Consider the following 13,926-nt stretch of genomic DNA (forward strand, 5'->3'; position numbering starts at 1 on the left):
CATATTTCACTAGGCACCTGCAGAATGCTTGCAGAAATGACCGTCATGTGTTTGACCGATATAGTGTTGTGTCAGCATTTCCTGTGACTCTGAAAAGTGTTAGAAATGCTCTTAATATATTCTGTTGTCTTTTCAATGTTGTAGCAGACTTTGAACATGATCTCCTCCGACACACCGCTTAGCGAATCTGACATGTGGTTTACGTGATCTAAGGACATATGTCAAATGTTTCATTAGATTAGCTAAAACAACATGGCCAGAAACAAGCCGTAAACGTTTAATAGTGCCATCCTGTGGTCAAACTATATGTTTTTGTTATTGTGCCACCATGTGACATGGGCACTGATAGAACTTGGTTCATAGATGCTATATATGAAACAGACATGAATTTTCTGAATTTTCAGTCATACGCGGTGAGAGTTGAGGCCTTTCCAAATGAGCATTTTTGAACGGTAATGCACCACCTTTACCGTCACGCCAATTTGCGAGCTCCTCTGCCTTACCATGTAAAACTCATTTATGTTACATTGTAAAAACAGCAGATCCAGAGTAGAAGAATAGTAGGCAACACTTCGCTGCTTGGACCCCTAATAACCAACCCTCCAAATCAGGCCTTTAATCATAGCCAGGGTACTCGGGGAACTCTAGTCCTTCAACCTTATCCTATGTCTGTACCTCTAAACGTACCTCTCCATGTACTTCAGAGTGGGCCCCTATGTCAACCGGTGTGACAGCACTCCCTATCTGCCAGATAGACACACTCCACCCTCAGCAGAACAGGGTCAAATCTCTCCACTGTGTTTTGGGAGAGTGACAACCCCCCCGCCCCCCCCCCCCACCCCCTTCCCCCTCTCCCACTCACCTGCTCATAACGTAAACACATCATTGTCCTCTTTTCCGCATTCCCGGTTGCCTTGGAAAAGTACCAGGGGAAAGTTGGACTGCCCCCCCCCCCACACACACAAAAACCTCTCTCTAAAATACTCCCTCTACTGACTCAGCAGCCCTGTACTGTACTGTACTGAGCAGCAAGACAGAACCGGGTCATCACTCTGCGCCACTGCACTGCAGGACAGAATGAGGTCATCACTCTGCACCACTCTACTGCAGGGCACTGCCACACGGACTCCGCACGCAAGCACAGTCAGCTGTGCTGCCAGGACAACTGCACAAGAGTCGCTGAGAAACGTTTGACAAGGACAAAACCAACCGTATCGTGGCCGTACACAAGGCTGTACTAACGTGCAATAAATGTGCAATAAATCCTTGGGGTATGTCGATTATATGCTGAAAGTTTCATGCTTTAGTCATAAAATGCACAATTGGTTTGTTTATCTGCCGCACTACAACCCTACAACCGTTCAAAGGTAGTATTGTGTGTGTGGGGGGGTGAGGGGGAGTGTAGAGGTGGGGAGGGGGAGAGGGGGGCGTGGGGAAGGGGGGGTTGTGGTCCGAAAAGGCAGGAAAGGTTAGCTGCTGAGGAGCAGCAGGGGGCCTGGTGGGCGGTGAGGGGGAAATGCGCGACACAGCACATTCATGATTTGTAGGTGACAAACAGCTAAAAATAAGCATCTGCAGCAGAGTCTTGCGAGACAGACCCACAGCAGGGCGCAGGACACTGGGACAAACTGCAGCGACACACACCCTAAGTCATACATGTAGCCAATATACCCATGGGATCATGTTAAAGTCATTTAACGCAGCTTCTCCACGCACCGTGTATACCATAGGTGTTCTATGATCATGCCACAATGAATATAGACACTCCTATACATACACACTCTACAAACACAAAACACACTCATTGGTGTGTTTATTGCACGGTAAACAAGTTTGGTTTGTAGTGTGTAGTCTCTCACACACGTACACAACTACTCCTCCCACTCACTAGCCATCACTCAATCACAAAAAAAGTCCCCCTACTCCATCCCACCGAACACCCACCTCACCTCCACCACACCACCACCGTTCACCTCACCCCCAACCCACCCCACCTCACCCCCAGAGTGCCAGAGTGGGCTCGCCACTGGTCCAGACTATGCAGTCTAATCAGGGACTAAGGCATTTAGGAGTGCTTGGGCTTTTTGTTGTCACTCAGTATTACACATGTCCAGTGGGGTGCAAAAATGTGGGCACCCCTAGTCAAAATGCCTTTTACAATTAATATCTAAGTGAAAAGAAGCAAACCTAACCTCTAAATGGTACAAAGTTAAACATGACACATTTCATCACATTTTAAAGCAAGATACATTTTTATTTTTTACTTTTTACAGTTTCAAAATAATAAAACAAGGAAAAAGGCCTTGTGCAACAGTTTGGGAATCCTGTCAGCTAGTACTTTGTAACTCCTCCTCGGGCAACAGCTTGCAAACGCTTCCTGTAGCCAGCTAAGCCAGCCCTATTCTTCTTGGCAGAACAGTTCTAGCTCAGAAATATTCTTCGGCCTTCTTGCATGCACGGCATGTTTGAGATCTCTCCACAGATTTTCAATGACGGCCATTCCAAAACCTTCATCCGTCTTTCCTGGAGGTACTTCATGGTTGATTTTGAGGTATGCTTCGGGTCATTGTCTTGCTGGAATACCCAACCTCTCTTCAACTTCAATTTTTGGACTGAGCTTCGAACATTAGCCTCTAGAATGTCTTGATATTTGGTGGAATCTAGGGATGCACCGAACATTCGGCCACCGAATGTATTCGGCCGAATATCGCAAAATAAAGCACATTCGGTATTCGGCCGAATGTGTGAAAACACCGAATGTTTACCACCGAATAGTGGCCGTGTTTTGATGACGCAATACAATTAAATATAACTCTCAACAGGCGCGCGGCGCGAGGCGACGCGCTTTCAAAACTGGCTGCGTTCGTAAATTCACTCAGGAAATCCGATCAGCACTCGTGGAATGCCTCTCGTCCAATCAAATGACTCGGTTTCTCTATGACGTCGGGCCCAGTGTGCGCTCCAGCGCCCTCAGAGCGACTTTACGAACGCAACCTTACACTCATCTAGCTAGTTAGCTTAGCAGTCGTAGCTCAATTTAAAATTGGAGTGAGAAGCAGAGTTGTTGCCTTGTTGAAAACATATTCAGACTCCCAGCTGTTCTACACGAGTTTATGACATGCAGCTGTATCATGCGGTGGTTTCTATGCAAACCAGAGACTATAAAAACAAAAGATATTCATTCTGAAATAACATGAACTATTATCCTTACACTCAGGTGGACTCAATTCAACTTGTTGAATGACTTGTTGAAGACATTTAGCATTTGACCTAATTTTAAGAGTGACAAAGGGTCTGAATACTTATGTACATGAGGTATTTCTGTATTTACATTTTAATACATTTGCAAACATTAAAAAACGTTTTTACTTAGATTATGGGGTACTGTGTGTGGATTGATGGCAAATCTATTCAAAAATGTGAAAAAAGTGAAGGGGTCTAAATACTTTCTGAAGCCTATGTAGAGACAAATCATGAATATCATTAACTTGAACCCTGGAAAGCAGTAGAGATTAAATCCCACGATAATTAGTTATAATAAGTTATATATAAAAGTTCTTTTTTTTCAATCTCAATTTCTTTCTTTGAGAAGCATGAATAAAAAGCAAAATGTATTTAGTTTATGCAATGATAAAATTAAAAACTGCCGATACACATTCGGTATTCGGTATTCGGTATTCGGCCAAGTGTTTCCTTAAATTCGGCTTCGGCCTCGGCCAAGAATTTTCATTTCGGTGCATCCCTAGTGGAATCCATTCTTCCTTCCACCCGGACAATATTGCCTGTGCCCCCAGCTGCTACACAACGCCAAAGCATAATAGATCCACCTCCATGCTTAACAGTTGGCAAGGTGGTGTTCTCTCCAAATGCTTCACCCTTTTTTCTCCAAACATACCTTCTTTGGTTGTGGCCAATTTTGGTTTTGTCAGTCCAAAGCACATTGTTCCAATAGGCTTCAGGTTTCTCAAGGTTTTCTTTTGCATACTTCAGATGCTTAATTTTGTGTTGAGGTCGTAGGAAAGGCTTCTTTCTGGCAACTCTGCCATGTAGGTCTTTGTTGTTTAAGGTACGCTGTATTGTTGTCCTGTGAACTAGACCGGTGTCTACTACTCTTTTTTGCAGCTCTTTTGCAGTGATGTGTGGGTTCTTCTGAGCATTTCTCACCAGATCTCGGGCCATTCTATCAGAACATTTTTCTTGGTCTTCCAGATCTTGCCTTGACTTCAATTGTTCCATTTATTTTCCATTTTCTGATGATGTTTCTGACAGTGGAAATTAGTATGAAACGTTGCAAGAGTTTTTTGTAGCCTTCTCCTTGATGGTGGAAGTGAACTATCTTGATTCTGACATCCTTGGATAACTGTTTAGGAACCCATGGTTTTTAACACCAGACACAACAGCCACCGCAGTCGGATATTTTAGAAGGTATGGAATGACTTCAGAATATATAGTTCAACCCTGGAATTATATTCACCTGGCTCATTGAAGCCCTAACGAGTAAATCACCTTGGTCTGGGCCTTAGTAATCATCTTATCAAAAGGTAACAAGAATAATCCAAAATGGTTCCCAAACGTTTTCCTTTTATATCATTTAAAAAGAAAAGAAAAGAAAATGAAACCTTGCTTTAAAATGTGCAGAAAGGTGTCATGTTTAACTTTGTAGCATTTAGTGTTCAGGTTTGCTTTCAATCACTTGGAGATTAATTGTAACAGACATTTAAACCAGGGGTCACCAAATTCTTGCACCCCACTGTAAACTTGGACACAGGGAGGGAACACAATTAACCACTGCAGCCAAAACTCAAACACGCAAACACTAAAACCAAATACAAATACAATTTTTGACTAGTGTCATTGTCTACCGTATGATTCAAAAGTCTGGTGGAGGGACGTACTGTATTATCAATCCGACCCCCCCCCCCCCCCCCCCACCCCCCTACTGTGGCCTGGCCTCATCTAATCCTTTCTGTGACCCCCCCACCACCAAAAAATGCAGCATCTCCACCTGCCTAATCCTGATTAGGGGAACCCTGCCGAGAGCCACGTGCCCAACAAACACAAAACCAGTCCTGTATCCCCCCCCCGCCCCCCGCCCCAAAGGCAACACCGCCTTCTCTTTCATTCTCAATCCCTCGTCTTCTCCCTCGTCTCTCCCTACTCTAGCCATCTCCCCAGCCTCCCTCCCCCCTTGTCCATTCAAATACTCTCCCAATTCCCTGTGTCCCCCATCCCGAGACAGCCTCCCCTCTCCCACATCCTGGTTGGTGCTGCCCAGCTCAGAGGGAGAGCAAACCTTAAGGGGGGGGGGGGGGGGGTCAGACCTGTTTCTAGCAGTTTCTCAGCAGCTGAAGAACAGTGGCTGAGAATATTGGGGGGTTACAGAATCTGGGTCCCTATTGTCTCACACCCCCCCCACCCCTCCATCATAAGAATAGGGAGAAGCAAAGTCTTTGACACAAGTGTCTAAGAAAATATCAACCACAACCCCGGTCAACTAATATCAACACTTATATTTAGTTTTTATGAAAATGGTTTAGCTTCTGATTAAGAATCATTGCCCAGTCTCTGGGTCATTCTGATACCAAAAAAGTGTAAGATATTTTCAAATGTCTCTGCCGAATGAGGAGTGAGGATTATTAAGTGAACAAAAGTAAAGGTATATGTAGACCTACCAAATACTTGTAGTATTTTTACAGATATTGATTTAGTTTATGAATGAATAAGTGATTAAATTAGTCAATCGGTAACAGAATGGCCAAATCAAATCAGTAACGGAATGACTGAAAATGTATTGGCTACATTCACTTACTTTACAGGTTGTACAGAACGTAAAAGGATTCTCTTTCAGTTTACTTGGTTTGACATCTGAGTATGGGATATGTACCCTTGCGTACCCTATTTGCTGAAACCCTGTTATATCATGGCTGGCACAGGCTGGGAGTGCTTTGCATGGCTGACCCCGAGTACAGCCGAGTACAAAGCGCAGAACCTGTTACAGCAGACGAGTGCTGTGGATCTCGTAACCTTCTTCTGAGGAGAAGCGGTAAGGTGACACACGATCGTGATCGCTTCTAAATAGTCTTTTTTGACAGGTTATTTATTTGACGAATGACATTGTTTACAAAAGGTTCTGTCATCACTTTCGCGTCTTCAACCACACAAACAGTGGTGCTGAACAAACCCTCTTACGGCGTTTATTATATATATATGCGCACATTGGAGCAGAATAATTTCTTGATGACTGTATTGAAAAGGACACTGTTGCTATTTTCAAATACCAACCCTATATGGTATTATACCATAGCTTGGCCCCAAAGGTGATTCAGCCATGATTCAGGGTCTCACAAGACAGCCTTGGTCTCAGGAAACGTCTAATTGAGGTTATTTCAGCCAAAGAGGGGGCAATACCAGCTATTAGGGCATAGGGTGTCCTAACTTTTTCCTTAGTAGGAATTTGCATCAATTTCATTGTTTTTGGTTCAATTACATCAAATATTGATATGTCCATATTTCATGAAAAATAACTCAATATCTCATGCCTTTTTAACCTACTAAAAGAGCTCAAATGACCCCCTCTCAAAAACTAAAATGACCCCCTCTTTTTCAATGCTAAGCTGCTATTTACATACAACGACCACTAGTTGGCCGCTTGTAAATTAGCCTGCTTCCTACACAGAAAAACTGGGTGGTAGAATGCACATATCTAGGAAAAGTCATGAAAGGAGAGTCCTGAAATGTTTCTTTCCTCACAGGGTCAAATGACCCCTCATGGCTGTTCTAGTGCTAATGACAGTACATGGACAGCTCTGAGGCGTCCAGGAGTGTGATCAACTGTTTTTGTGTTTCGCCGTCCCCATACGTAGGTAGGGCATTATCTAAACAGCGCCTTCTCACTGTATAGTGGAGGTGTACGGTTCTAAAAGCGGCTGCCTTTTGGGAGACCGGGCGGGCACATTCCACTAGGAACTGCCCCTTCTTGGGCTCTGTTCTAGGGCGTCTCTGTTTTCTGACTTTTGTGCTGTAGCCAGTTGGGCTTCCCCTCACACTTCAGTGAGATTCTGTTACCTGGATGTCACTGTATCTTCTTCATGGCACATACGCCGTGCATGAGCACCGTGCGTGAGCACCGTGCATGGGCTTTTGTAAGAGGGGCTGGGGGCAGGATCAGCCATGTCAACGCACCCCCAGCTTGTTACAGATGTGACCGAATAGGGTTTCAGCTAATAGGGTTAGTATATCCAATAGTGGGACGTCTTCTCCTTCAGAGAACTGGGGATTACATACCGTAACCCAACATTCTTTGTCCGTCCCTGTGGGAGAATCCTTTAAGAAAGCCTTTGGGCAAAAGCCTGCAAAATCACACAAACACGTTGATCGAAGTAACTTTCATTGAGAATGTTGCACACTTCTACAACAAGGGACATCAAAGGGTTTATCTTCATCGTTAAAGAGTGCACTGACACACACACATGCTCTGGTGTCCCTAAGACAGATCACCCTAAAGACAGACACGTCTGTGTCTGTGGCTCAGGGAGCAGAGCCGGCGTCTAATGATCGCAAGGTCGGCAGATCGGGGGTTCGAATCCCGACTGGCCACGTGTCAAGGTGTCCTTGGGCAAGACACTGAACCCCAAATTGTTCCCAATGAGCGGGCCGGTGCCTTGCATGGTAACTTGCCACCATTGGCGTATGAGTGTGTTTGTGAATGGGTGAATGGGAGGCCATTGTAAAGCACTTTGGTATAAGGCGCTATATAAGTCAGTCCATTTACCATTTTTTACCATTTAGACCCTTAGGGTTAGGGTTAGCCCAGACAATAAAGAACAGCTCTGTGGTAAACTAGGATAGCATATTGTCATTTACCATACTACCATCATTCTGCTACTGGAAGTAATTCCACTTCTTTTACTGCAGCTCAACAACCAAAAGCGATATTTTCAAACTCAATGCATCATATGAATCACATCAGACAGGCCAACACCCTCCCAAGATTTAAACAGGCCCTCAAAACACACCTCTTCAAGCTCGCCTTCACCAGTTAACCCTCTCCCCCCCCCCTTTCCATGTGTCCCCAGCACTACCTTAATTAGGCCTCTATACATTCTTCTATTTACCTTTTGTTTCTTTTTATAATTAGTACTCGATCTTTTCAGTTTGTAAAGCGTCTGAGTGTCTACAAAAGCGCTATATAAGTCTAATGTATTATTATTATTATTATTATATGATGGAACACCCCACTTTCTGCAGACATAATATTTTCATCTTAATTTCTTAAGAGTTTTGGTGAAACATGGTTCCATAATAGAGACAGGCAGATTGTATGTTTATCTGGAATCTGCACAGTTCTTAAAGTAGTCCTTATGCATAGAGTTGTATTATGGTTTGTAAAACTTTGCTATCAAGGGTTTTTCTTGTTTGGTTTTGGCATGTATACGTCTGAAAGTCCCAGCATCATTCTGGTACCGTGGAACTGTCTATAGGTACCCACACACAGCCATGCATACAACAACCTTCTCAGCAATACCCCCCTCAAACATTAAATGTACATAGTGTCTGTCCGCCCATCCCTCCGTCTGTCTGTCTGTCTGTCTGTCTGTCTCTGTCCGCCTGTCCGCCTGTCTTCCTGTCCACATTGCTCTCTGCACCCAAAGCTTCGCCAAGCCCAGACTCGGGAAGGGGAGAGAGAACGATATTTATTGTCATTCCAGCTGTAATGTAATACATTGTTATGGACAGGGGGGAAAAAAGAGAAAAATGCGGGATGTTGGGAGGCGACATTCCTGCATCTGGAAGCGCTCTGCAGCACGTGCATCCCACTCCGGATCTCTGCTCTCCCTCTGTCCCCCTCTGCTCTCCTTCTCCTCTATGCTCTCCCTCTTTTTCTTTCTCTTTCTCTCTCTCCCTCTCTCCTCCTCTTTCACCGGGAAGGAATTCTGTAACCCGATCCTCTACTTGTCTTTCCAGCAGCAACCAAACTCACAGGGACCCACGACACACACACACACACACACACACACACACACACACACACACACACACACACGCTGAGCGTAGTGACGATGACCCAGACACACTCGTGAGTGAGTGAATATACTTTACACACATTTTTAAGCTCACTACAGTATCAACACACAGAACAGAAATGCCTAAACACAACCACAGAAACACACTCCGGGTAAAATGACCAAACCCCCCCCCCACCCCCCATGGTGCGGTAGACACAAAACACACACACACACACACACACACACACACACACACACACACACACACAGAATTCAGCAGGATTGTGAATGAAGAGTGTGTCTTGTGGACACAGCACCTGGCTCCTGTGGGGACTATTTTTAACCTCTTATTTGACACTTAAAGTGCTGATTGGGTGTAGAAGGGTATCCAAGGGGAAGGAGGGGAACACTGGTGCCATCCCATTCCCCGTCTCACTGCCAGGCCTGCAGGAGCCTGGCACTGCCATCTAGTAATATTAATAATAATAATAATAATAATACTTTAGACTTATATAGCGCTTTTCTAGACACTCAAAGACGCTTTACAAACTGAAAAGATCGAGTAGTAATAATAAAAGGAAACCCAAAATAAACTGTGCAGATTCCAGATAAACAGTCTATATTATGGAACCATGTTTCACCAAAACTCTTAAGAAATAAGATGAAAATATTATGTCTGCAGAAAGTGGGGTGTTCCATCATATAATAATAATAATAATAATAATAATAATAATAATAATAATACATTAGCTTTTCTAGACACTCAACGACGCTTTACAAACAGAAAAGACTGAGTAGTAATAATAAAAGGAAACACAAAATAAATAGAAGAAAGTATAGGGACCTAATTAAGGTAGTGCTGGGGACACATGGGAAGGGGAGGGGGAGAGGGTTAACTGGTGAAGGCGAGCTTGAAGAGGTGGGTTTTGAGGGTCTGTTTAAATGTTGGGAGGGTGTTGGCCTGTCTGATGTGGTTGGGGAGGGCGTTCCAGAGGGACGGGGCTGCGGCTGAAAAGGCCCAAATCACCCCAGGTCTGGAGCTTCATCAAGAATCATCAAAGAATCAACAAAGAACCAAAATGTGCCATTTAGCAGACGCTTCTAATCCAAAGCGACTTACAGGGACATTCCCCCTGGAGTAACTGAGGGCTAAGTGCCTTACTCAAGGGCACACAAGTGGTGGTGTTTCAGGCGGGATTTGAACTCACAACCTTCCGATCACCAGTCCAACTCACTATTCATCCACTAGACTACAACTACCGCACCAACCAACCACCACTACCCCACCAACCAATAAGAAACCAACAAACTCATCTACTAGCATTCAAGTGTGTGCATGTGCATGTGCATGTGCGTGTGTGTGTGTGTGTGTGTGTGTACTGACTGAATCAGCAGCACTACAGAAGGTGTTGAAGATGAGGAAGAGGAGGACAGGCTGGCTGGCACAGCACACAGCCACTGCAGACGGGGTATGATGACTGTGCGTGTGTGAAGTGCCCTGCACTGTTCTCTGCACCCATAGGGTGGTGTGAGCAGTCTCTCTCTCTCTCTCTCTCTCTCTCTCTCTCTCTCTCTCTCTCTCTCTCTCTCTCTCTCTCTCTCTCTCTCTCTCTCTCTCTCTCTCTCTCTCTCTCTCTCTCTCTCTCTCTCTCTCTCTCTCTCTCTCTCTCTCTCTCTCTCTCTCTCCCTCTCTCTCTCTCTCTCTAGCTCTCTCTAGCTCTCTCCAGCTCTCTAGGACTCCGTGGTCCGCATCTTCTGACTTTCACTGCGCTCAAACATGAAGGACATGGACATAATGCGGCAGGCTACCACTTGAATACATGGAGAGAGTCACACAAACACAGGCATACACACACAGACACACACGCACGCGCACACACACACAGGCACACAGGATTCAAATAGGGGGCCAAGAAAGGAACATGATGAGATGATCTCACAGATCAATACTTTACTGAAAACACAGATCACGTAAGTGCACACACACGTACACATTGTTATTGCAATTCGATTTAAAAAAAATAAAAGATGCACGCGTGAGTGAGTGAATATACACGCATATGTAACCTAGTAACAGCATGAATTCAACTGATATCGAGAGCTATTGATCTATGTGAAGCTACAGTACGTTGATTCAATAAACCTCTGGCGACAACACAGGCGTGGGAATTCCCCTCACACCATCTGTTCTAATCTCTCCTGTGCCATGCAGATCATACTGTACTACACAGTGTGGTAAACAGGGTAAGGCAAGCGTGCGTGTAGAGTTGACATAGAACTCCATTGAGACTCTACAAATGAATGAATGAATGAATGAATGGTCTTTATTGTCATTGATATAGTACAGGTACCAAACAATGAAATTTGGGAGGGGGGGCTCCCCTGGTGCTAGGAAAAAAAAACTAAAAACAAGAAGGGAAAAGAGCTGGTTTACATAAATAAAGGCTATGTATTGTACACTATCCACTATACTATACTATACAAATAAAACACTGTGCTGTACTCTATGCTATGCTATACCTATTCTAACATTTCCTATCTCTGAACCTTATGTACCCGAGGGTTGTCATATTGCACATAGTGTTATAAGGATCACGCATACTAACAGTGTATGTTTTTCAATCATTTATAGTTATTATACAATACGAATGAACTGGCTGGTGTCCAAAGAGTACAGTTACTTTTGTTTTTATATCAGTTCGTGAAATAATTCCGATTGTTTACATTGTACGCTTCAGCGCCTTCTAGCTGACACGTCTACCCTACTACTCACCCAAACACACAGGCAGACACAGACACACTCAGACAGAGACACAAACACACACACAGGCAGACACAGACACACTCAGACAGAGACACAAACACATACGCACACACAGACACAGACACACTCAGACAGAGACACAAACACACACACGCACGCACCCACGCGCACGCACGCACGCACCGCTGCAAGGCTCTTGCTCACTGCATCTCCGCGCGCGCGCGCACGCATGCACACAAAAACGCGCACCCACTCACTGGCTGTATAAATACATTATTTCCTGCCTCTCTCTTGTTGAGCTTTCAAGTCTTTTGTTTCGGACAGTTTTTCAAATTCAAATCCAAATCCATTTGCAATAACACGCAATTGACATAGATGGCGCATGGACGATCATAACCCAACGCACAGTGAGAGCAAATATTATTTGGTGGCATTGTTACAGTAGCTGACTGCGGTTGGTATGTCAAAGTGAAGCCTGCTTGTGATATCTGACGCAGAAAAACAAAGCAATAAAATCACAGGGCGCTCATAAAACGTTTGCTGCGCTTGGGACATACTTGTAGCCAACCTCTGGGTGTCAAATACAAACGAGTGTTATAATGTCACAATGTCACAGAGATCATTATGTTTACAAATACAGCATTGACACGTCTATACGTGGAGATACCGTACATTCCACGCTGCTTTTGCACTGCGAATTGCGGTGCTATTATTTGCATTGACCACGTTCAACAGACGGACAGACTATCTATTAATAGTGTTGTTAACTCACCCAAACTGCCTGCGAAACCGTCCATTTCTGGGAGAAATATCCGAGCAGCGCTATTCCTGTTATGACGGGTCCTCCGAGTCAACCGTAGTTTTTCAGTCCCGTATTCGAGGAGCAATGGGGGACTGTCTGTCGGCCTCAATACAGGCTTTCCAGGCGGGCAAGGCGGAGGTTATTACACGATCCGATCTCCTCACGGTGGTCGGCCTCTCCGATGACAACTGACTGGTTCTGCCGAGTCGCTGTGATTTCGCCGTCCGGACAACACCGTGGATCTCGGGGGCAGCTGATCACGCTCTCTGGACTACCACGATGATCGTCGTACACCTCCGCCGGGGGAGGAAGGGAGGGGGGGAAAGCAATGCGCGGTTTCCGACTCCGCCCGCTTTGGCACAGCCAGCTTCCCCTCACAGACCGAGGAGGCGGAAGTGGCTGAGCGCGTCGGGACACATAGCTAGAGTGTCCCTGGTAGAGGACAGGACAGGCACCCGCCACTGCAGTGCAACAGCTATGAGTGCAGCGCCACCCAATGTGGCATTGTGTGACCAGACAGGATATGAATTAGGATTTCACGCAACACATTTTCAACTCTAACATACACTCACTGAACACTTTATTAGGAACACTATATCAATACAGGGTATGGCCCTCCCTTTGCTCTCAAAACAGCCTCAATTCTTCGTGGCATTGATTCCACCACAAGATGTTGGAAATATTCCTTTGCGATTCTGGCCCATGATTGCATCACGTGATTCAGGCACACTTCCAAGCTATGGATCTCAGGTTCTACCACATCCCAAAGGTGTGGTATTGTATTGGATTCAGATCCGGCGAGTGGGAAGGCCACTGCCAAAGAGCACTGAAGTCATTGTCATGTTCATGAAACCAGTTTGAGACGACTTTTGCTTTGTGACATGGTGCATTATCATGCTGGAAGTAAGCCAATAGAAGATGTGTTACATTGTGGCCATGAAGGGATGCAACATGGTCAGCAACAATACTCAAATAGCTGTGGCATTCAAGCGATGATTGATTGGTATTAACGGGCCAAAGTGTGCCAAGAAAGCCATTCCCACACCATTACACGTAGCCTTAGGGCTAAAACCCAGAGGATGTCGAACAGCTATTTCCCCCAAGCAATCAGAAATGCACTGGGATAAGGCAAAGGCCTGTCCCCTCCCATACCATCCCCCACTGCATTAATTATATATATATATATATATATATATATATATATATATATATATATATATATATATATACTGTATATATGTTACGGTACATGTGGGAAACACTAGGGTTAGGGTTAGGGCTAGGTCACATTTTACATTTACATTTAGCTAGGGCTAGGTCGACTTGGTACATGCTGGCATGTCTAACCCTAACCC

The 13,926-nt window shown here is 44.8% G+C and overlaps 1 protein-coding gene across 1 annotated transcript in view; it reads right to left on the reverse strand.

Annotated features, from left to right (window-relative positions):
* eml4 (EMAP like 4) overlaps positions 1–12,592 on the reverse strand; it is a gene marked incomplete at its 3' end in the record, with an annotated part of 72,165 nt that extends 59,573 nt beyond the window's left edge. The window contains 1 exon segment of the mRNA XM_080545786.1: positions 12,542–12,592. Within this exon segment, the coding sequence (XP_080401912.1) occupies positions 12,542–12,566 (25 nt within the window). The 5' untranslated portion in view covers positions 12,567–12,592.
* Between the last annotated feature and the right edge of the window lie 1,334 nt (positions 12,593–13,926).

The sequence above is a fragment of the Nansenia antarctica genome (assembly GCF_963989245.1).
Source record: "Nansenia antarctica genome assembly, chromosome: 1".
In the NCBI taxonomy this organism is placed as follows: Eukaryota; Metazoa; Chordata; class Actinopteri; order Argentiniformes; family Microstomatidae; genus Nansenia; species Nansenia antarctica.